This window comes from Hippocampus bargibanti, linkage group LG08 (assembly GCF_051943395.1).
Source record: "Hippocampus bargibanti isolate YZ-2025 linkage group LG08, ASM5194339v1, whole genome shotgun sequence".
NCBI lineage: Eukaryota > Metazoa > Chordata > Actinopteri > Syngnathiformes > Syngnathidae > Hippocampus > Hippocampus bargibanti.
Genome location: NC_142741.1, coordinates 9,992,338 through 10,017,167, shown reverse-complemented (window position 1 = coordinate 10,017,167; position 24,830 = coordinate 9,992,338). Strand labels below are relative to the sequence as shown.

Genomic DNA, 24,830 nt, shown 5'->3' with positions numbered 1-24,830 from the left:
ATGTCTGTGACTAAGTGACAATGTCTGGCATATCTCTCCTTCAGAATGCAAGTGGAGATCCAGCGGTGAGCAGCACAGTCAACCCATTAAACTCCAAAAGGACAAAGGTTAAAATGGAAGTTGAAGGACCTCTGCCCATCTCACCAAACTCTTTGGTGAGGAACTCAAAAGTACTTTGTGAACCTTTTCCCAAACACTCATAACATATACATTTTATATTTCTATTTGATTAAGAAGATGTAATTTAAATTGGCAAACATGGAAACATGAACCCAGTCATACTTGGTTAATTACAAGTGAAGTGATACTCTATAACAGGGGTCGGGAACCTATGGTTTGCGAGCAATATATGGCTCTTTTGATGACCGCAGATAAAACTAAATATTCTCACTTTTTTGCTGTTCATTTCCTGTTTGGGCTGCAGTTGGGTGAAAGAGCAATGTTGGATGATATTGACCTAAGGTGGCCATTGATATTGGATGAGCAATTTTGATTGGCTAATACTGACCTGGGTGGCCGTTAATGTTGAGACAGGTAAACCTCGCCCCCCCCCCCCCCCCTCCTTTTGAATTAGCTCGACGAGTATTGCACACTTCAGGTTGAATGGACCAAAGGATTCACCTTTGTGGAGAGAACAGCTTCTGCCGTGATTATAATTTACAATGATAAAATATCATCGATGAAACAGTCGAATATCAGTGGCACTTTGACAAGCCCCATGTTACATTTGCATCAGTATCCTCTGCGACAGACAGCAGAAAGCAAACGTGCAAGCCAATGAGCACTGTGCAGGCTTGCTAACAATAACTTTGCGTATAGACCCAGCAAGTTGACTTTCATTCCGATAGTTTGGCTGGATTTTTCCAATAATTAGGTACGGAAAACCATATTAATGTATTATCACAAAGCTATTTTAAATATTTTAAATGATACATCTGGCATTTTGTTGCAATCACACACACACAATTGTGTGTGTGTGTGTATGTGTGCGTGTGCACGTGTGTTCGTGTGTGTGTGTGCGTGTGTGCATGTGCGCGTGCGTGTGCGTGTGCGTGTGTGTGTGTGCGTGCTCGTGCGTGCCTGCTTGCGTGCTTGTGTGGCTCTGACTGAAACACATTTCTGAATGTTTTGATTTTACGGCTCTTTGTCAAAAAGGTTCCAGACCCCTGCTCGATAATGAATGTAAATGGAAAGCGATAGGCTCATTTTGTTGTTCACAGTGTCAACGTTAAAATTTGCTCTATGAGTTGCTGAGATGAGGATTTTCAGCAGATTTCTGATTTTTCGGACAAAAATGACAATTTGTGGTGAAAGGTTTTCAGGGAGTGGATTGGATTTATCTTTATTAGTCTCGCAGTGGAGAAATTTGCAAACTTTGCAGCAAAGTTATGAAAGGCAGAGGAAAGGAAAGAAAGAAGTAGGAAAACAAAATACAGGAGCTGCTGGAAAATTGTCCTTCAGTGTTCCTCATCTGGAGTCCAACCGTCATCTGTATTTCTTTGAAGGTGTCGGACGTTTCGCTTCTTATCCAAGAAGCTTTGTCAGCAAACTAAAGGCTTACTGGTAGTTTAGGCCCTATATATATATATATATATATATATATATATATATATATATATATATATATATATATATATATATATATATATATATATATATATATACACAGTAAAGTCTCGTTATATCGATATTCAAGGGAGTCCGAAAAAATATTGATATAACCGGGACTATCGATATATCCGACCCTGTTTGCATGTAATTTTCTCCGTGCGTGCATAGAAATAGTATCGATATAACCGGGACTATCGATATATCCGATATCGATATAACGAGACTTTACGGTATATATATTGGCCACTCTCGCAGCACCATCTTGAAGTAAAAATAACAAAAAAAACTAATTCTAAACTAACTCTTGGCTTTGTGGTCGGGATAGATGGGGGCAGAGAGGGTGTGACCCGCTCAACTTTTTTTTAAATAAGCACACCAGTATCCAAGTTTTACATTGTCATCTTCAGTTCGGTTTGAAAACCAAAACAAAAAAAACTCACGTCAGGGGTGTCGGTCGATTGGCTGGCATTTACTCAACACTGCACACAGGCTGGTTTTCAGGTAGTTGTAGGCATCAAAGTATGAGATCGGGGTGATCTGTTTTTGTTGATCGGCAATGAAAGGAATTGATTGACCTGCCAATGATGTACTTTTTCCACAGAAACTGTGTGATCACAATTGGTGTCCAATCGATTGCTGCGCCACTGCTTGTCATACCCCATTTCAGTGAATGACAATGTTTTTTTCTGTTGTCTGCAGGAACATAGTGGAGGGATGTTGGACCTGAGTGAGGAACTTGACAAAGATGAGTGCAAACAGGAACCTGAGGCCATATATGAGACCAACTGCCACTGGGAGGGTTGCACCAAAGAGTATGATACCCAAGACCAACTTGTACATGTGAGTTTCCCTGAATCTTATCAAAAGACAGTTAGTTTGCATTCGTCAGGCAAACCTTATTCCAATGGTATTTTCAGGACTGACTGTCAAGTGTCCCAAAGGGATTTGGTTTTGATCAGACTGCGTTACTATTGATCCATCTGATTGGTTTATGAAGAAACAGCATCATAATGCATGGTACCGTCCAACACATCCAAAACATATTTGATATCATCGCACCACACTTGGATGAAAACCATATGAAACTCATTGTTTCCTCCAAAAGGATATTATATGCATGACAGTTGTCATTCGTACTCAGAATCAGAATACCTTTATTCGTCCCGCAATGGGGAAATTTACAGTCCACAGCAGCAATTGAAGAGGGATGGGGTTGGGGTGGGAGTGAAAGGATAGAAAACAAGATATTCTAAGCATAACAAAATAAAAATGTCAATGTGTAAAAATGTATACTGTGCAAATGTAGATGTGCAAAAACCGTTCTATAAACAAGACTGTACATAGTGCAGAATCAAGAAATGCATTTAGATATATTGCAACAACCCATATTTACAAGTGTCCAGTTACTGTGATGTTCACTAGCAGTACCATCACTATCCGTTGAAGAATAGTCGTGGGTTGAATTTTGTTTGGATCTGATCGCTGTCTTTGCAGCCGTTTAGAGTGACAATCTGTCCAAAAGCAATGTCAAACTAGCTTTTTATTGTGGTTTTGAATCTGTGTTGGAGAAATCTGATTTGATGCGCTTTTTCGTTATTCAGAAGAAAAAAGAGCCATCCAGTTTAAAATTTGGATTTTGAAAAGAAATTGTCTCACATCTCCTGTTTTACGTAAATCTGCTTCAATTCCAAGCCACGACAGTCCCACATACGCATCGGCGCTCTGCGCTGACGCTCCTTTCTTCTCATTGAGGGCTCCTCAAGCCATGCATCCATCCAGCTGCAGACTGTCCAACAGCACCGACCTTTTCTCTGTACAAAGCGGGGCTGTGAAAAAGCTGGCCTTGTCAGGCACAAAAAAAGCGCAATCGCAGCGAAGCTGCGCAGCGATGACAGTCAAATGGCAGTGACATTTCTCCCTATTGATGAAAGAGTTTCTTCAGCCGTCATCTGTACTTCTTTGAAGGTGTCGGACGTTTCACTTCTTATCCAAGATGCTTCTTCAGCTAACTGAAGTCTTACTGGTAGTTTTGGCCCTATATATATCCCTGCTGTCCAGACATGGCGGTGCCGGACTCTGCTATGATAGGTCCCCGCTCTCAGGTTGGGGGAAGCAGAGGACTACTCCCTGTGGCTCCACTGATTGCTCCTATTGTCCTGACTAACGACTGGCCTGACTGCCCTATTTGCTCTGGTATCACCTCAGCAGCATTACTAATCATATGTTGCCTAAGCAGGCTGTTGTACGAACGATCCAAGTCGAACCTCCCACCACCATATCGGTTTAGTGAAGGATTTAGTTGTTTTATGAAAATCGCTTCTTTTACTCCCCTTTCAAACCATCTATGTTCTTTCGCTAAGATGTTAACCACAATGTCGTCAAATGAGTGGTTGCTAGCTTGTAGGTGCATATGTACTGCCGATTGAGGCCCACTAGTATTATCCCTGCGATGTTGATAGTCTTTTTTGAGAATGTGTTTAGTCTTCCCAATGTATTGCTCTTTACAATTTTCATCCTTACATGTATTGAATAAACTACATTGCTGTTTTTTATTTGGCAGCCTAGCTTTTGGATGGACTAATTTTTGCCTGAGAGTGTTTATCAGTTTAAAATAAGTAGGAATTTTGTGTGCCAAAGGACTGTAGTTTTTCAGAAACTCCTGCAATGTAAGATACTGCTACTCCTCTCCTTTTTGTATCTTCAGAATTTTAGGTTTTAAAGAGTTTGATGGTTCTCTTTATTTGTAAGTAGGTTCGTTGTCAGATCTCCCAGGCAGGTGACGCGCAGAGCTTGATCGTGGCGTGGAGTCGAGCAAGTCGTGCCGTGATGTCCGTCCGACGCCCGGCATTTGCCGGGCGTGAGTCCGAGATGAGTCTGAGATGATTCTGCCCCGTGGTTCGCCCAATCTCTCTGTCCCGCGACAGCTGCTTTTGTACAATTTTCAAGCGTGTGCTATGCGTCACGGTGAGACGCACATCAAGGAGATCAAGGAATTGAAAGACATGAAATGGTTGAAAGGCGCACTTCAAAATCATACACGCGTGTGACGCAACAGGGCTCCCCTCCTGGATCCGAAGTCGGTGAAAGCGATGAATGAAAAAGAAATAAAAACAAAAGTCATTCTGCGACATGGTGAGGCCAGGCAAGATGACGGTCACCGGGCATGGCAGGCGTCGGTGGGGAGGTTGCCGAGGAGGTTTCGTGGTGCCTGAAGTCGTTGTACGGGAGCACGGCAAAGAGTGCTCTCCCACTGCCAGTTTGAGTCGATCGATGGAAACTTTCCTCGCGGCCGTCGAGTCGATGCCGGAAGGTCTTCTCACCGTGAGTTGTTCGGCTGGGATCGGTCAAGTCGGAGAATCGATGAGGGATTGTGAGGACGAAGGTGCGTGGGGTTGGCCATGCTGCCGGGCACGGACAGGCCGGTCATCGGCGACGGTGGCGATGATCGCGCTGCCATGGCGCTCTGCAGGACGCTGAGGAAGCACGCTGACGTCGGCGGCCGTGTCGGCCATGAAGCGTCTTCCCGAAGTCCGATCGTGGACATAAGCGATGTCCGATCGTGGACATATATGATGTCCGATCGTGGACATAAGCGATGTCCGATCGTGGACATATACGATGCAGCTAGTTGCAGAGTCGCCAGGCGAATTGGACGATGTTGGCCATCAGTGTGCGGCAGGTTTCACGGTGGGGTCTGGGCGCCCATGGGTGGTGGCGGCCCATCGGGAGCTCGGCTTGAGGGGTCTTGCTGTGAAGATGCCGGGTTCACGGGCGGCTGGGAAATCTGGTTATTTCCATTTGGAGAGTTGATTGGGCTGAGGAGGAGGGAAAAAGTGCTCCTGGCTAGCTCGCCAATAAAGAGTTTGATGGTTCTCTTTATTTGTAAGTAGGTTCGTTGTCAGATCTCCCAGGCAGGTGACGCGCAGAGCTTGATCGTGGCGTGGAGTCGAGCAAGTCGTGCCGTGATGTCCGTCCGACGCCCAGCGTTAGCCGGGCGTGAGTCCGAGATGAGTCTGAGATGATTCTGCCCCGTGGTTCGCCCAATCTCTCTGTCCCGCGACAGCTGCTTTTATACCATTTTCAAGCGTGTGCTATGCGTCACGGTGAGACGCACATCAAGGAGATCAAGGAATTGAAAGACATGAAATGGTTGAAAGGCGCACTTCAAAATCATACACGCGTGTGACGCAACAGTTTCATTCCCTATTCTTTCCTTCTGATGGACCACTCCTGTACGACTGAGAGCTTACACAGACGTATTCCCACTATTAAAACCAGCATATTTGTGCTGCCGAAAAGGTGCAACCGCTCAGTACAGTCACCTCATTTATGAATGTCGTGGTCAAAAATGCTGAAGAACAATCTGTGTCCACATGACGCACAACAACACAGAGTGACAAACAAACAGAAAAACAACAAAAAAAGCAAGGCCCATGAGAGCACTTGCTGACGGCTTGGATTTCCTTTGTTCGTGTTAAATTATCGCGCCAGCAAAGAATGCAAGGTTTGAAACAATACATGGCCAATTGCTGCATCGGTGTTTAATGAAATTGCAAATTCTCTCAATCTTACACACTCTTGGGTGGAATTGGGATTTCTCCAAATGTCTTGACCACATATTTTAAAGCTTTGGGAGCTTCAAGTGCATCTGTAAACACAGGCTTCTGCTTCACCCAAAATAATCTTGTTTCCCACATATAAAGGAGGTGGTCTGCCACCTTCAAAATAGATCTGTTGAACTATGCGCGTGTTTCTTGATCAAAAACGGCACACAACTGTGCACACAAAAAAAACGCGACAAGTAAAACATTGTAAACGACAGCGTCCTGACAGGAAATAATTGTCTGCAATACAATTTATAATGTTTGAGTAAATAACACCTGTACAGCCACAAATAGATGAGTTTGAGTAAGATACACGGAGAGGATATGAAAGATGGTAATCAATTCTTGACCAAGGAAGCCTCAATTTCTTTAAAAGCACACAAGCTTGCAAATAGCCTCTACAAACAAACAACGCTTTTATAATTGTTGTTTAAGTGTTGACAGTGGCACAATGCCCACCAGAGATTATTTATGGCAGCCTTACTTGCAAGCCACAAATCGGTAACCGTGAATGCATACATGTATGTGGCTCATTTTGACATGAATTGTCCCTTCAGCACATCAACAATGACCACATCCATGGTGAAAAGAAGGAGTTTGTGTGTCGGTGGGTGGAGTGTTCTCGGGAGCAAAAGCCTTTCAAGGCCCAGTATATGCTGGTGGTCCACATGAGGAGACACACGGGCGAAAAGCCACATAAATGCACAGTAAGTAAAAAATGATTCTGCGATTCCTGACAGAACACTGGGAAATGCAAGTGAGATGACTCGTGGTATCCTGTATTCACAAAATCCATGGGTTTGCTGATAATAAACATCTGAAAATACAAGATGAGTCTCATTAATAAGTGATTATTAACCCCTTTCACAAAACAAAAAAGATGTTGTTATTCATTGAATAAAGTCTTTAAATGATAGAAGCATGAACCACATCATTTCTCCATCAAAAGCCAGTTTACTTCATTCCAAGCATTTCTGTGTGCTCTTTGGAAAATACTGTATTTTAATCGATAACTTCATTAGAGAGACGTATTGACGGTGCGCGAGTCATCATGAAGATTGGTCCTTAATTCCACATTGAGAGAGTGCTGATAATTTGCTGCAAGATTTATTATTTTCTCTTTCTCATCAACAACACAACTCATTATCCATCCATCCATCCATCTTTTGCCGCTTATCCGGGGTCGGGTCGCGGGAGCAGCAGCTTCAGTAGGGAAACCCAGACTTGCCTCTCCCCAGCCACTTCTTCTAGCTCGTCCTGGCGGATCCCGAGGCGTTCCCATGGCAGCTGGGAGACATAGTCTCTCCAGCGTGTTCTGGGTCGTCCCCGGGGTCTCCTGCCAGTGGGGCATGCCCGGAACACCTCACGAGGGAGGCGTCCCTGGGGCATCCTAATCAGATGCCCGAGCCACCTCATCTGGCTCCTCTCGATGTGGAGGAGAAGCGGCTCGACTTTGAGCCCCTCCCGGATGACCAAGCTTCTCACCTTATCTCTAAGGGAGAGCCCGGACACCCGACGGAGAAAGCTCATTTCGGCCGCTTGCATCCGGGATCTCGTTCTTTCGGACACAACCCATAGCTCGTGACCATAGATGAGGGTTGGGACGTAGATCGACCGGTAGATTGAGAGCTTTGCTTTTTGGCTCAGCTCCTTCTTCACCACGACAGATCGGTACAAAGACCGCATCACGGCAGACGCCGCACCGATCCGCCTGTCGACCTCTCGATCCCTTACACCCTCACTAGTGAACAAGACACCCAGATACTTAAACTCCTCCACTTGAGGCAAAATCTCCTCCCCGACCCGGAGAGGGCACTCCACCCTTTTCCGACTGAGAACCATTGTCTCAGATTTGGCGGTGCTGATTCTCATCCCAGCCGCTTCACATTCGGCTGCGAAACGCTCAAGCGAGAGTTGGAGAGCTCCACTTGAAGGCCCCAACAGTACAACATCATCTGCAAAAAGCAGAGATGCTATACTGAGGCCACCAAAACTGAAACCTTCAACGCTTCGGCTGCGCCTAGAAATTCTGTCCATAAAGGTTATGAACAGAATCGGTGACAAAGGGCAGCCTTGGCGGAGCCCAACCCTCACTGGAAACGATTCCAACTTACTGCCGGCAATGCGAACCAGACTCTGACATCGGTCATATAGGGACCGAACGGCCCGTATCAGCCGCTCCTGTACCCCATACTCACGAAGTACCCTCCACAGAACTCCACGAGGGACACGGTCAAGCGCTTTCTCCAAGTCCACAAAACACATGTAGAGTGGTTGGGTTCCCATGCGCCCTCGAGGACCCTGCTAAGGGTGTAGAGCTGGTCCACTGTTCCGCGGCCGGGACGAAAACCCCACTGTTCCTCCTCAATCTGAGGCTCGACTTTCCGATGGACCCGCCCCTCTAGGACCCCTGAATAGACCTTTGCAGGGAGGCTGAGGAGTGTGATCCCTCTGTAGTTGGAACACACCCTCCGGTCCCCCTTTTTAAAAAGGGGGACCACCACCCCGGTCTGCCAATCCAGAGGCACTCTCCCCGATGACCACGCAATGTTGCAGAGGCGTGTCAGCCAGGACAGCCCCCAAAATCCAGAGCCTTTAGGAACTCCGGTCGGATCTCATCCACCCCCGAGGCCTTGCCACCGAGGAGCTTTTTAACCACCTCGGTGACTTCAGTCACAAGGATCGGAGGGCCCACCTCGGAGTCCCCAGACACTGCTTCCTCCAAGGAAGGCGTGTTGGTGGAGTTGAGGAGGTCTTCGAAGTACTCTGCCCACCGGTTCACGACGTCTCGAGTCGAAGTCAGCAGCGCCCCACTCTCACTGTACATAGTGTTAGTGGTGCACTGCTTTCCCCTCCTGAGACGCTGGATGGTGGACCAGAATTTCCTCGAAGCGGTCCAGAAGTCGGCTTCCATGGCCTCACCGAACTCTTCCCATGCCCGTGTCTTTGCCTCGGCGACCACCGAGGCTGCATTCCGCTTGGCTAGTCGATACGTGTCATTATTTTAAATGAAAATCTGAATTTAAAAACATGTAAACATTGAAGATGCTATCTGGGACAGCCTTGTGGTCGATTGGTCATCACATTGATATGACAGTGTGGCTTTCTGTCTGCTTTCTACAGTTTGAGGGCTGTGTAAAAGCTTACTCCCGCCTCGAAAACCTCAAGACACACCTGAGGTCCCACACTGGGGAAAAGCCTTACGTATGTGAACATGAAGGCTGCTCCAAGGCTTTCTCAAATGCTTCAGACCGGGCCAAGCACCAGAATCGTACACATTCTAATGAGGTATGTCAAGCAGCTTCATGGATAGTATACGGTGCATGTGCATGTTACAACCGTACTTTGGCAACTCTTGTCGATCTGAGCATTTGTATATTTGTGTTAGGGTCCTGGGTTATGTCAGCCAAATGTGTCTTTTTTTATATTTTTATGTGATGGTTCTTGATGCTGAAGTGCAGTTGCGTGAATCGGAATTGTGTGTTGTATCTCTCCACAGAAACCATATGTATGTAAGATTGCGGGTTGTACCAAGCGTTACACAGACCCCAGCTCTCTCAGAAAGCATGTTAAGACTGTTCACGGCCCGGAGGCTCATGTCACCAAGAAGCAACGAAATGACGCTCCTCGAGGACTTCAACCACCCAAAGACAATGGCGAGAATGAGTTCCATTCAAAGAACAGCACAGAAAATGTGGATGAGAGGGAGGATGCCAAAGGCACCACAAGAAACGTGGAAGACAGCCTTCAACTCAAATCAATCAAGACTGAGAATTCCCTTGTGAGTTGTGATTTTGTACTCTTCAAGTTGTGATTGGCATTCTAACTCGATTAAATACTGCCCTTGCATGACCTGCGTTCTTGTGTTTGCCCACTTACTAACATGGCGCATGACAGTTATCTGTATCCTCCAATCATATTTTTTGTTTTGGCTTGAACATGCTTTTCTCTTTCCCTTATAATCTCCGTAATGGATAGTCTTCAATGAGGTGAGCATTCTTAACATTTTCTCTGTCTTGTGACTCAACCTACTGGCAGAAGTTAATGTCTCATCATCTCCCACGCCCTTGATCGTGTTACATTTTAATGAATGTGGCATATTTACAAAACTGCTACTTTTTATTTTCGACACCTGCATGAAACAATTATCACCCCAAAAGATAATGACAACAGTAGCTGTGTTAAGTTCATACTGTCTACTTATTGTCTAATTTACAACACATTCTTTTCTTACAGACAGCAGCGTTTTAGGTGTTCAATTACCTGACATGTTTCACCTTTGTCAGACACTCTGACGAAGGCGGGAAGTACAATCGGTGTAAATTAATGACAAAAGTGTTTATATTCAAATATTTTAGTAGGATCACAACAATAGCCAGTTACAGCACATGTGCCTTATGTTTCTTTTGCGAATGAAGATAAGCTGGTACCATAGCTGCTAATAGATACGTTAATAAAATCACTGAATGCTACTTTATTACATCCATGACCCTGATTTACCCATAAAGGATGAATTAACTTATACACTGCCAGAGGTGCAAAAATGTGTCCACTTCAGTGCAAAGGTTTTAGTCATTGTCACTTGAATTCCAGGACCTACACAATATTAAGTTTTAGGACTACATAAACATTCAATACAGTGTTAGAAGACTTAGACTCTTTTCTGTCATCAGAAACAAAGAGTTAATTCTTAAATTATATGGGTCTGAAGTTATATGAGCTTGAAATGAGGATGGCTGTTATAAATACAATGCAATACGTACATATTGGATTGGATTTGCCTTTATTAGTCTCGCAGTGGAGAAATTTACATTTCACAGCAGCAAAGTTATGTAAGAAATGAAAGTAGAAAAGCAAAACACAGGAGCTGCTGGAAAGGCGCCGTCTTGAAGTCAAAAGAACAAAAAAACCTAAATAACGAATAACATAACAACACAAAAACACAGAGAGACATTCATTCTTAAGCACTTTCTGTACCCTCTTTGTTATATAAAACAGTTCCAGATGAAAGAGGAGGATCAAAGCGTCTCTTCACCAGTGGATCAGGGACATCATGGTGGAATGTGCACGTCGACTACAAGCTAAATGTAGAAAGCAAACACGCAGCTGTAGCATCCATTGACGAAAAGAGAATGTCTCACATCTCCTGTCCCCCATAAATCAGCTTCAATTCCATCCCGCGACAGTTCCATATACGCATCGGCGCTCTGCGCTGACGCTCCTTTCTTCTTATCGCGGGCTCCTCAAGCGATGTATCCATTCAGCCGCAGACTGTCCAACAGCACCGACCTGATATTGGTTTATATAGCACTTTAACAATAGCTGAAGCTGGAACAAAGCGCTAACATGGAAAAAAGGGAAACAGTGCTAATAGTTTGTTTGGTTTTGGCCAGTTGTCAATGTCTGGCATGAACTCTTTTAAACAGTTGGATTCAATTATTGTATTCTAATTTCCTACTTGTCTCTTATAAACAAACCTCTCCTCTCCAGTGCACCATAGTGGTCATACCAAAATCTTGTTAAGTGGGCTTATTGGAACATGACAAGATTTTGTATCTCAATTTCTGGTTGAATGCCAGGCACATCTGAGACTTACTTGAAGCACATTATATATTAATTATTTACAAGAGTTTTACTGCAGGGGTGTCCAAACGTGTTGCAAAGGGGGCCAGATTTGGCGTGTTAAAAATGTTGGGTGGGGGGGGGGGGGGTGATGGTTCTGTTTCGGGTTTCACGGTACTAATGGTGATGAGGAATCACTTGTTTGAATATAAAAATCAGCAAGTACCAAGGTGGTGAACAAAAAGATTATTTCAATCTTTCGGACAGTAGAGACATGTCAGTCAGTCGAATGAGAAGCAGCCAGAGCCCCGAAGGAGAAGCCTCTGGCCCCTCCCCTCACCCGAGACATTTACGTATTTATTTGTACACTGGGAATTACGTCATTTCGAAGGAGCCTATCAGCTACGAGATACAAGGGTGAAAGTTGATATCAGACTCAACTAAGAATGTTTAAGTAACGGTTCACACTACAGATGCGTAAGGTTATAAACTAAACTACATATACATAAAGTAACAACTTTGAATGAAATACAAATGAGTAGAAATTAAGTAACATCGGAAGTTTAAGGATGTGTATATAAAATCGTTCTGTTCTGCCAGGGGCAAGGGCAACCTTGGCATACGTTTTTACATAAAACAGCAATAATTTAAATAAATCGCTTCACATTGAACTCTTTAAAAACAGCCACTACATTTTTACAAATGAGGCAGGCACAGTTTGTTTATGTATTTCAGTGAAGAAATAGCCCTTGTAGTAAACTTTCCCCCTCTTTTTGATTGTCACCACTTTAGAAAATTGAGGGGTTTATTCAATCAATTACTCATATACTAATTTGCTGTTGCTAATTGAGCATCTGGGTGGCAGCACTTAGCACACACAGGTAACAGCGCTACTGCCAATCTATTAATTCTAGATGCGGGCCGGAAGTTATTGATTTTATGACAGAGACTGTGGGACGGTTGAAAATTGAACAACCAGATATTATGAGTTATTTGTATTTGCCCACTGGATACTGATGATTCATGTGTTGTATTGTATGTGTCAGAGATATTCGGTGGGACACTGTGAACAAAGGCTCGAACACAGGAAGATTGTCTTTTACTGACCCCAGGTTTCTCTGTGCTTCAATTGTGGGCTTTGTGTTTGGCGGCTAACTAACCATGAAAGTTTTAAATATGATAACTTCTATTCTGTCAATTCTCTATCAGTATGTTCTAGAAAAATAAAATATGTTAGGAGCAAAGGTCAAAAACAGTCACTGAAAATGATTGATAATTATTTTTTTATGAATTCTTCAGTAGCATACATATTATTTATCCTGGGATACAAAATGTTGTACAAGCTCGATTGCTGATATCCAAGGGCATATTATATACAAAATAGACAAACATTCATTTACACCCATGGCCACAAAGTCGTTGCCCTGTATCAGATCCAGAATCAGAAAGCCTTTGTTAGCCCCACAATGGGGAAATTTGCAGTCTACAGCAGCAATTTGAAAGGGGGTGGGGGTGAAAAGATAAAACGAGATATTCTAAGCATAATAAAAATGTCAGAAGACTGAGGTGTATCCTGTAACTGTGCAAACATGTTTGATAAAAAACTGTACAGAGTGCAAGTATAAAAAAGAATATTGCTATATGGAACTGTATTGCGTCAACATAAGGTGGATGTGCTATTTACAGTACAAGAGTCCAGGCACTATTATGTACTATCACTGGACAACGTCGTCTGTGTCTTAATTGTACCACCAACCTTGGGTTACATTCTGGCTTGTGTAATTCACTGTCATAAATGTGTTCCTTACTCTCACACACTAGATGTATCAGTCCAGTCCTGGTGGTCACTCATCATGTAGCAGTCAGCCATCGCCTCTCAGCAGTAACAACAACAACGACAGTGGGGTAGAGATGGCCATGCAAAGTGGGGACAGCTTCGGGGACCTGAGTGCACAGGATGAGTGTCCAATGGTTGACTCAACTGTTCCTGCTAGTGGGCAACAGGCGGGGTTGGGACTTCAGCTGAGGAAAGCGGTGTGTCATGGGAGCACAGTTACCATAAAAATGGAGGCTATCAAGAAGGAAAGACTGAAGACAGTGAGAGACCCCTGTCCATGGGCGAATTCAACACCACAACCCCCACAGGGGCAACACAACAACACAAAGCTGCCCCCAATACCTGCAGCGAGTAAGTGCAAACTCTGATGTCTTGATCAACATTCATTCAAGATGTAATGATGGAGTCTGTTAATCATTTTCTTTGCAACTACAGGTTCCCTTTTGGAAAACTCCACTGTAACAGGTAACCTAAACAGTTTTCACAACAGTCAGCGATTGGGACAGCAGCCTATGTGTGAAGTCACTCTGCTGAACCAACTCAACGACCGACGTAATAGCACAACCAGCACAATCAGCTCAGCCTACACCATGAGTCGGCGCTCCTCCGGCATCTCACCGTGCTACTCCAGCCGACGTTCCAGTGAGGCATCACAATTCGGTGCCAACCGCCATAACAATATCAGCTCGGCAGACTCCTATGACCCAATCTCCACTGATTTGTCCCGACGCTCCAGTGAGGCTAGTCAATGCGGAGATGGTGGTGGTGCTGGGGGACAAACTCTCCCGAGCCTACTAAGTCTGACTCCCGCACAACATTATCGTCTAAAAGCAAAATACGCAGCTGCCATTGGTGGAGCACCACCCACACCCCTACCGAATATGGAGAGAATAAGCCTTAGGACCCGCATGACCCGCTATAATGACTCTCAGGAATATTCAATGCACCAGTACCACCAACAACCCTGTGGTACTGTGCCCAGGCGAAGTAGTGATATTGGATCTGGTAACCAGAGCATGATGCCCCATGAGGTACCAAACAACCTTCCACGCCGGGCTAGTGACCCAGTTCGTCGTCCCACCTTTGACCCTTTAGCTCTTTCTGCCGTGCAGTGCTATAACAGTATGAACAGCATGAACAATTCATCGGAATGGCCCCAAGGATTAGCATTGCATGGTTACACTCGTTCTGATGGCAACCTTCAGCGCTACCCATTTACCCCCAGACCATCAAGCATTTCAGAGAATGTAGCTATGGAGAATATGGCTGTAGTTGGGATGGGGACTGAGCCTGAACAAGTTGCGGAAGATGATTTAGTTCTTCCAGATGACATGGTGCAATACCTGAGGTCACAAAACCCTGGCACCCAAATTCACAACCTGGGGCAAGGGAACTACCAATTCAATAACCAACCTCAGGGCTATCAAATATCGTCATTTTATTCCCAGAGAAGGGCTGCCTCAATTGATGCCTGCATGATGCAGTCTGCTCAGGATTCGGAACATTGTGACACCCAACAGTCTTTCTCAGCATCATCACACATGAGTAAGAATAATATGCCGGTTCAGTGGAATGAGGTGAGTTCAGGGACTGTAGATACCGCAATGAACATCTCAAAACAGCAATGTTCTCTTCGAGGGAATCTAGTACTCGTTCCACAGATAAACAATGTTGGTTCCTTTCAGGCCCTTGGCAGCAACCAGCAGGTTCTACCTGTGAGTCAGAATATGCTTAAGCAGGGCTATGCAAACCACACCAGCAGAAGGGTGAACAACCCTCATCATCAGCAAAGACAATGCACCAGCTTGAAATTTAGTGATCAAAATACCCTACATAGTTTTAGTCAATCCACAGTTCAAAATTGTACTTCTGCAAGCAATAATGTGAGACCTACTCGCAACATTGTGAAAGATCAAGGACTGCAAAATATTCGAAGAAGGACACAGGCTGATGAATACTCTCCTGTCAATCATGTGGTGTATCAGCAACAGTGCCATAACATGTCATCCCAGCACAGCAATAAACATCATGGTGCCAGTGCAATGTTCCCACGAAGACCACCAGTAGAGCCCAAGCATCCCCATTCCGGTACGATGCATCCCCGTTCCAGTACGATGCAACTGAACAGAATACCCAAGTTATCTAATGCGAGCCCAGGTATGGGTAATGACACGTCAGAGGCAAGTCCAAAGAGACCCAATGGGTGTACAACCATACAACACAACTCAGAGAACCCCAACTCTGCAATGTTCTACACAAGTCAAATTCATTTGTTTGAAGAAACGCCTTCCACATTTGATGCAACCACATCCCTCAGCATCAACCATACCCCTGCCAATAACAACATGGCAGCAAGCAACATGGCCTCACCAGGAGCCGACCAGGTTTCCAGCAGTACAGTGGATTATTCCACAAGTAGAAATGGTGTTGAAGAACACACCCAAATCAATTTCGACTCCATGTTAGATGATGGGAATCATTCCAGCCTGATGTCAGGCACTCTGAGCCCTGGTCTTGTGCAGAGCTTCTCCCAGAATTCATCTCGTCTCACCACCCCTCGCAATTCTGTTACACTTGCATCCATACCAGCCGGAATTGGTAACATGGCCATTGGTGACATGAGCTCAATGCTCACAGCACTGGCTGAAGAAAGTAAGTTCCTCAGTATGATTAGTTAGGACCAAACATTCAGTCTCAATAATTAACACACCAGGAAAACATGGACCGGTGAAAGCACAGACTCATCAATGAACGGGCGGCCATTTTATGTTTTATTCTCACTGTCTACAGTATATCAGTATGATAATGTAAAATATTTGTATCATGTTGGATTTGTCAAGAGTCAAGTTGGCGATGGAAAGTCAAATTCATCCAAACACACACAGACAACAGTAATAATAAAATAAAAAGGATACCGACACATTGTCCGGAATAATGTTGTACATAATGCCATAGAAATAACAACAAAGGAAATAGATATGACCTTTCATGTCTTTTGGGAGTTATTTTAAGATTGTCTACATATCATATATTGTAACATTCACAAAAAAACTAAACCTTGTAAACATTTATGAGAATATACCTAGTTCCTCTGGTTACTGTGTTTTTTTCTTTTTTAGGTCTTTACCATGTCGTTATGAGCACAGAACCACCTGAGGTGTTAGCGCTGGCAGTCCTTGTACATAGTCGAAGCCAAACAGACCTTGATGAAATGATTCACTTCATAAACATCATCATCCAACACACACAAATTCACTCACAAAAATGAATGACTGTAGCTCATGGGGTCATCAACCATTTTTAACTTTCCTAAAATGGCACTTAAACTTTTAGTCTGTTCGCTTCTATCAAGAGACCTTTTTCTCTATGTTTTTTTGTACTGTTATGTATTGAACTAATTTTTAGGACATGTTGTAAGATATATATTTTTACAAACCCTGTAATTAGATGTTTTTTTTTTAAATCGAATTCCACACTACACACATGTTACACAGATACATATATGGCGTCACGGTATATAGAGTTGCACTGAAACAATTTCACATGGTCTTGGAAAGAATACTGAGTATGAGCATGTAATCACAGCTCCAGCTCAACCAGATGGTTGAACTGGGTGAAAAACAAGTTTTTAGTGTAGTACTCTAGTAATACTGCCTTCAAGTTGTGTGAAATGCTTTTAAAATTGCAATCTGTCATGACTTATCCACATGGTATTCTTTGGTCGATCAAGGAATTTGGACCCCTGTGTGTGATGAGGAACACTCTCTAAAAGAATATACGAGTACCTCTGTGTTTTCCGAATGGGATCCAACTCTAATTAACACATTCATAACATCCCTCCCACCAGCTTTTTTGGTCCAACTCATTCCTCCGTTGGGATATGAATGAACTGCAGAATGGCAAAGTCAGGAAAGAACAGACTTTGATATTCAAAACACAATTTTTGGCATACGTACTCGTTCGGCAAAAGCTCAATTTTTGTATTTGTTCCCTTTATTTCTATGAAGCTTTTAAAAGGGCTTTACAAGTTTTGGGGCTTTGTGTGACAGTTTATATAGCCTTTGTACATTTCAAATAAACTATGACCCTGTGTGATAGCAAAATCCTTTGGAATGTCTCTCCATCCAGTTTTTTGTGACGTTGACATGTCTTCATTTTGGTTGGTATTTATTTTGGGGAAACTCTACTCAAATCTTACTTGTTATCTTAAAATTAAGACTGCTATGCTCCAAAAGTAAATTGTGTGTTGCAGTTTATAGTAATGCTAGTGATGTGTGATTATATAACATATGACTAATAATAGATGATACAATTAGCACCTTTTGATCAAAATCGTGATTCCAGATCATGTTGTCACTTTGTTTTTTACTCACCCAGAATCTGTTCGATCAAATATTATCTTGAACAGATGAAAAATCTTGGCACCATCGCGCCACCCCGAGGCGCATTCATGGTTAAAAGTTATGAGCTGTGCATCCTCGCTGGTGCAGCTCAACACTATTTTCCCATAGTACAAGACCCCAACTAATCTTTTATTTTCTTCTCACTCACTTCTCCCTTTTTTCTCCTTGAACAGTTTTGTGCAGTTGTACAGTTCAGTCTTTTGAATCATTTTTGTGCATGCAATACTTTATTTTCGACCCCCTCTCTTTTCAATTTTGCCACTGTAGATTGCAAAATGTCCACATTGTGGGATTATTAATGCCTTTGTTTTCTTATTTTATATTATCTTATCTTAGCTTATCTTAGTTTACCTTATTTTGTCTTGTTTTACATGTGTCAACCTGGTTTATTTATCAAGTAATGCATTATCAAAACAGTATTAAGTCATGCCACAGTTATTAGAAATAACATTATGCAACACTATTATATAATTACCTCTCACTCTCAACATTGAAGGCATTTTTGTAGAAAAAAAATGTTCGAAAATTTGCTTTCATTAATTTCTGAACAACTCGTCTATTTGGGCTGAATTACGACAAATCAGAATCAGAAAATCTTCATTCATCCCGCAATGGGGAAATTTGCAGTCCACAGCAGCAATTTCAAAGGGGATGGGGTGGGGTTAGAAAGGGTTAGAAAAACAAGATATTCTAAGCATAGTAAAATAAAAATGTCAACTGCATACTGTAAATGTGCAAAACTGGTACTACACATATTTTGTTTGAGGTAGTAAAATATTACTGTATTAGATGTATAAGAAGGTGTGTAAGATGCACCGAACTATAAGGCGCAACCCCAATGAATGGTGTATTTTCAAGGTTTTTCTATATATAAGGTGCACTGGATTATAAGGCGCACCATCAATGAATGACATGTTTGCAAAGGTTTTCCATACACTATGTACACACCACATTATAAGGCGCTACAGTAGAGTCTGTGGTTCTGTTTTATGTACTCCAGCATGGACCACGCACTACTTCTACAGGGGTAAATGGAATCGGTGGCTTCTGACAGTAGCTGCAAACCCTGTTGTGGCTCAATATTACTTCACATATAAGGTATACAACTGCGATTGGCTGCAAACCAATTCAGGGTGTCCCCCGCCTCGTGCCCGAAGACAGCTGAGATAGGCTCCAGCAACCCCCGCGACCCTAATGAGGAATAAGCGGTACGGAAAATGAGATGAGATAAGGTGTACAGGCTTATCAGGCGCAGAAAATGAAGGGTTTTGGGTGCATCCGAAAAATATGGTAAATGCTGTAGATATCCAGCAAATATTCTGTAATGCTAAACAAAATGCTAAGATGAAACTGGAATTTTTCCATAAATTGCATTCACAGAATTTGGAAATTGGTGCACAGCTATTATTAGGTACACCCTCCATTTTTCGTGAAAGTACGGTATTGTTGTGTCCGGAGGAATGAGAGAGGAGAGTTGCTTTGTCAACGTGTTTATTGTGCCACCATCTTAGTCTACCTGCGGTCGTGACGTCACCGCTGCTTTTCAACCTGTCGCAACATTCTGTAGCAGTGTGACATATGCTACATTTAACCCCTCCCTGAAGGAACCAAAAACACTCTGTAAAAAGGGAAACCGGGTAGACTGCCGGTTTCCCTGCTTAGCCGTGTGGGTTATTCTGCCACTGGCTCGGGTCTGAACATTCAAAATATGTGATAATTGTCCAAATACAGAGGGCAAAGGCGAACACGAGCTGGCCAAGGCTCTGGCCGGGCACGGCTGGTTCATGACGCTCTTCGAGGCGTCCCATCGGTGTTCTCTGATGTGTGACAGGACGTCAGTAGTCTTTGCCTGAGAAATCGTTCGAGGGGGTTGGTGCCACCACTCTCCTTACGCGGCTGGCATGACAGAAGGTGGTCGGTCCGAGTTGGGCGGTAATCTGGACTGGTGCTGTCCAGAATGAGTCAAATTTGTGAGATCAGCTCGGCCGGCGAATGCGGACCCAGTCCGACACAGAAAGTGTGGGTTGCTTCGTCCGGCGCTTCTCGTTGGGCCCTCTGCTGGCTGAGGAAGAGTAGGGAAGGCCGTCTGCTTGGTTGGAGCTTTCTCCACCCCCGTTGGCCTGGGGGTGAATTGGGGCACCCGCATTGTCATAGATAGAAAAGCCGAGTGCACAAAACAAGTCCAAGCCCAAGGGGTTGGCACCATGATGGGATATTTGGAAGGTGAAGAGGGGTGGGGGGAGAGTCCATGAGCCATAGCGCACTTTGAAAGTGGCAGTGCCCATCATGCCAATCTTAGTGTGGCCATAGCCAAACAAGTCCTCAGCGTTGGCCTCGATCGGGAGATGAGGAAATAGTCGTCGAACTGTGGACACGTTCAACAGTGACCTGGAGGCTGCAGTGTCGAGCAGGAGTGGTAAGATCACTCCATCCAGTTCCACTGTGCACCACTTGAATGGCTTGGTGCGTGAGCCCACGCAGTGGTGGTTCGCCTCGGCTGGTCTGGTGAGCGGGATGATATGTTTGTCGACGTAGGGGCGGAGCGGCACATCCTGGAGAAGTGGTTCATCTTACCACAGCGTTGGCATCGTTGTCCAGTGGCCTTGCAAGCGGGCGCGCGTGTGGCGTGCGAGGCAGAGCCACAGTTGGCACAAGGTCTGCGTGTGTTGGCCCGTGGTTGTCTGATGACATTTATCTCGGTACGGTCGTAGGTGAAGGTGGGAGCAGAGCGGCACATCCTTGCGAAATGATTCATCTTCCCGCAGCGTTGGCATCGTTGTCCGATGGCTCTGCAAGTGGGCGCACGTGTGGGGTGCGAGGCTGACCCACAGTTGGCACAAGGCGTGCGTGCATCGGCCCCTTGATGTCTGGCCACATTTTTCTCGGCACAGTCGTATGTAGAGGTGGAGTCGTAGGTGAAGGTGGCGTCTGGGAGTGGAGGGTTTGGAGCAACAATCTGTGCCAACGAGGGAGAGTGTGAAGGTGTAGGTGGGTTCATGAACCGAGCCGTTAATTGTGCTGCGTTCTCCAATTGAAACGCCATTTCCACAGCCTTAGATAGTGGGAGGTTGTCAGGGGACAATAACAGTTTCTCCCGTAGTTTGGGATCAATCGTGTGCTCGGCGAGTTGATCCCTAATTATTTCTTCCTCCAAGCGGCCGGATTTACAGAGGCCCGCTAAACACCGCAAGTCGGCAACGTAGTGGTGTACCGACTCGCCTGTTCGTTGCCGTCGTTGACGGAAGGCAATCCGCCGGACAATCACGCCCTGAGGTGCGGCGAAATGTCGGGCCAATAAAGTGACACAATCCCCGTATGTCTGCGCGGGTGCAAGAGAGCGAAAAATGCGCTGCCCCTCACTTCCCAAGCTGTGCACTAGCATAGCCGTTAGCCGTGCGTCGCTTGCCTCGTTTAGTCCGATCGCCGTCAGATATGTCATGAACGAGTCATACCAGCGGGACCACGGGACTGGTGGCTCACCGGGGAGCGCGAGAAACGAGGGGAGGGGAGCTGTGTAGAAGTCCATCTTCGTCGCCAATGTTGTGTCCGGAGGAATGAGAGAGGAGAGTTGCTTTGTCAACGTGTTTATTGTGCAACCATCTTAGTCTACCTGCGGTCGTGACGTCACCGCTGCTTTTCAACCTGTCGCAACATTCTGTAGCAGTGTGACATATGCTACAGGTATGTGTTTGTTTCTACATGGATCTCTTCATTAATGGCTCCGGTAGTGGCAGTACCACAAATGCTTGAACACACATGCACACGCACAGGTATATATGCATGCCATAATGAGCAACAGCCATTACAGATTCTATCATTAACTACAGCACTGATTTTCAACCACTGTGAGAGATCGTGAGATGTGCTGTCAGAAATTATCCAATGTCACTTTTTTCATTAGAAATGTTATAACACATTTATTATTCATTTTCTGCAAATATTATGTAACTGTCTGCTGTGCGTTCTGTAACGATTGAGAGGGTAATTTAATATTCGTCCATGGGACAACACAGCTTGATTGTCTCGTTCGTTCTTCCGAGAGACTTAATGATGCATGTGAGAGTTGTGGTGACAGTCATGGAGAAGTTCTTAAAAAGGGCAATTGCAAACTCCAAATTGGGCTCTGATCCAGGTGAAGGCCCTTGTATGAGTGGTGGGAAAAAGAAAGCAAAGACGGTGAGCTCAAGGCGATCAGTGAAAGCAATCTTTCGTATGGATTTACTTTCACCGGGGATGAGACGACGCCTACTCCATTATGCTTTGTGCATGGGAAGCTATCCAACAGCGTCATGGTGCCAAGCAAACTTAAACGCCATCTGCAAACGAAACATGTCACGTAATTGAACACCTAAAAAACACTGTCTGTAAAAAAAGAATCATTTGTAAATTAGAAACACCAGCTGCTTCGAACCTGTCACGTTCTGAACAAGGCAGAGTCAGAGCTGTCTCGTCGAAACGAGAAGAGTAGCTGGATCCCAAAAGCAAACGAGAAAGACAGTGGATCCGTTCAGCTGGTTTAATGAAGACACGCAAGTCCATACCGTTAGAATAAATACAAACAAAAGGTGCTGGACCAAACGTGGACTTGGGGCAATACAAAAATAACGCTTATAGAAACGAGCGAGTAGGGGGCAAGGGGAAAACCGACCCGCATACTCACGGTGGTGAAAACAGGTATCGACACAAGGAAGTGTGACAAGATGAATACGTTTGGCTAGACTAAATACTAGCGAGGGGGGGGGGGGATGGGGCTCGGACCGGGTACATGCAGGAGCGCAGTAGAGCCAATCTGACCTGGGCACTGGCAGTAGCGAGGCACATCAATCAATACATCGGCAAAGTATGTGTCTGAATGTGTCCCGTTTAAATACCCAGTGACATAACGAGGTGATTGGCAGAAGGTTGTACAAGCTGGGAGGCGCAGCGCTGCCCCTTGCTGCCAATCCGACCAATCGACCAAGTACTGGAGAACCCGACCCCTGCGCCGTGAGTCCAATATCTCCCATACTGTACACTGGTCCGGCATCCATGATCCGCATGGGGGAGGCTGGGCAGAGGGGGAGGCCAAGGGGCTGGTCTCCACTGGCTTGATCAGAGAGAGGTGGAACACCGGGTGGACCTTCATCGAAGCGGGAAGTCGGAGGCTGACCGTGACCAGGCTGACGATGGACTCCGCGACGAAGGGACCCGCGAACCGCGGGCCCAAATTGGGCGAAGTCCCGGCCAGCCGCAGGTCCCGTGTCGACAGCCAGACATCCTGTCCCACCTGGTAGGCCGGCGCCGGGCAACGAGGGTAATCCGCAATGCGCTGGTTCTGGGATGCCGTGCGTGACAGGGTGGCCCTGGTCTCCTTCCACCCTCAATGGGCCTGGAGATGGTGCTGCACAGACGAAACCTTCACCTGGCCTTCCTGCAACGGAAACAGTGGCTGCTGGCAGCCATAAGCCGACTTGAACGAAGACCGACCTGTGGCTGAAGAGACGAGGGTGTTGTGGGCGTACTCCACCCATGGTAAGTGGACGGCCCACGATGAGGGACGGTTTGGACACACACAACGTAGGTCCGCCTCCAGGTCCGGGTTCTTCCGCTCTAGCCGTTGGATTGCGGATGGTACCCCAACGACATGGCCCTGCAGAACCACTTCCAAACCCAGGAAACAAACCGGGGGCCCCCGTCAGACACAATGTCCATATGGATCCCGTGGAGACGGACGACGTGGTTGACCAGCAGGGTTGCCGTCTTGAGGGCTGACGGCAACGGCCAACGGAACAAAGTGAACGAACAAAAAAAAAATGTCCACTACCGTGAGGACGACCGTCTTCCCACAGAAGGGGGGAGGCCAGTGATACAGTCCAGGAAGATGTGCGACCATGGCAGGGAAGAACCGGCAGAGGGTGGAGCAACTCCGCCAGGGGCTGATGGGAGACAGCACAGGCCGGGCAAGGCTTCACAAAATCATGCCCCCATTGCAGCACCTCCGAGCGCTGCGTGTGGGGTACAAACGCTCCCTCCCTGCAGGACAGCCACTCGGGACCAGGGTACCTTCCTGTGCCTCCTGGATATTTCTCTCCACCTCCCACCTGAGGGCCCCCAGGATCTGTTGAGCCGGCAGAATGCTCTCCACTGAGTCCTCCCTACCCGGGCAGTAGGTGAGCGTGAAGCGAAAGCATGTCAGGAACAGTGCCCACCGAGCCTGCCGAGAGTTCAGCCTCTTGGCTGAGCAGATGACCGCTAGGTTCTTGTGATCGGTGAACACTGTGAACGGCTCTTTTGCCCCCTCGAGCCAGTGCTTCCACTCCTGCAACACCAGCACTACTGCAAGGAGCTCCTGGTTTCCCACGTCGTAGTTGGCCTCCCCGGGGCTGAGGCGACGGGAGAGACGGTGCAAGATCGACTGTGTAGCGCTGAGACAACACCGCCCTCACTCCTGAATCAAATGGGTCCACCTCTATGATAAAAGCAGGCTGGGTTGGAGTGGTGATGGACAAGAGGGTTAGTGAACAACAGTTTTAAGATGCAGAACGTGGTGTCCACATCCTGCGACCACTTAAAGTGGGTCTTGGTGGAGGTTAGCTGGGTCAACGGGAGCACTTTCTGACTGTAATTATGAATAAACCCAAGCCACTGCAGAACCAGCCGGACGTGCTGTCAATATTCGTCGAGGGACTCTGAAAAAATCCAAATGTCGTCAAGGTAGACAAAACAACACATTCAGAAAGTCCCTCAGCACGTCATTGATGAGGCTTTGGAAGAAGGTGGGAGAATCGCTTAATCCAAAAGGCATCAGCAAGTACTCAGTAATGAAGGGGGACG

At 45.6% G+C, this 24,830-nt stretch overlaps 1 protein-coding gene across 3 annotated transcripts in view; it reads left to right on the top strand.

The window, feature by feature from the left end:
- gli2a (GLI family zinc finger 2a) overlaps positions 1 to 24,626 on the top strand; it is a 159,928-nt gene extending 135,302 nt beyond the window's left edge. For 2 of the 3 annotated variants that reach the window (XM_089003496.1, XM_089003494.1), the window contains exons 8-15: positions 45 to 155; positions 2,311 to 2,451; positions 6,773 to 6,922; positions 9,339 to 9,503; positions 9,715 to 9,996; positions 13,599 to 13,965; positions 14,050 to 16,266; positions 16,734 to 24,626. In XM_089003496.1, the coding sequence (XP_088859622.1) occupies positions 45 to 155; positions 2,311 to 2,451; positions 6,773 to 6,922; positions 9,339 to 9,503; positions 9,715 to 9,996; positions 13,599 to 13,965; positions 14,050 to 16,266; positions 16,734 to 16,882 (3,582 nt within the window). In that variant the 3' untranslated portion in view covers positions 16,883 to 24,626. Of the gene's footprint in view, positions 1 to 44; positions 156 to 2,310; positions 2,452 to 6,772; positions 6,923 to 9,338; positions 9,504 to 9,714; positions 9,997 to 13,598; positions 13,966 to 14,049 lie in introns of all 3 variants that reach the window. The other variant, XM_089003497.1, reaches the window with a different exon arrangement.
- The last annotated feature ends 204 nt before the right edge of the window (positions 24,627 to 24,830 follow it).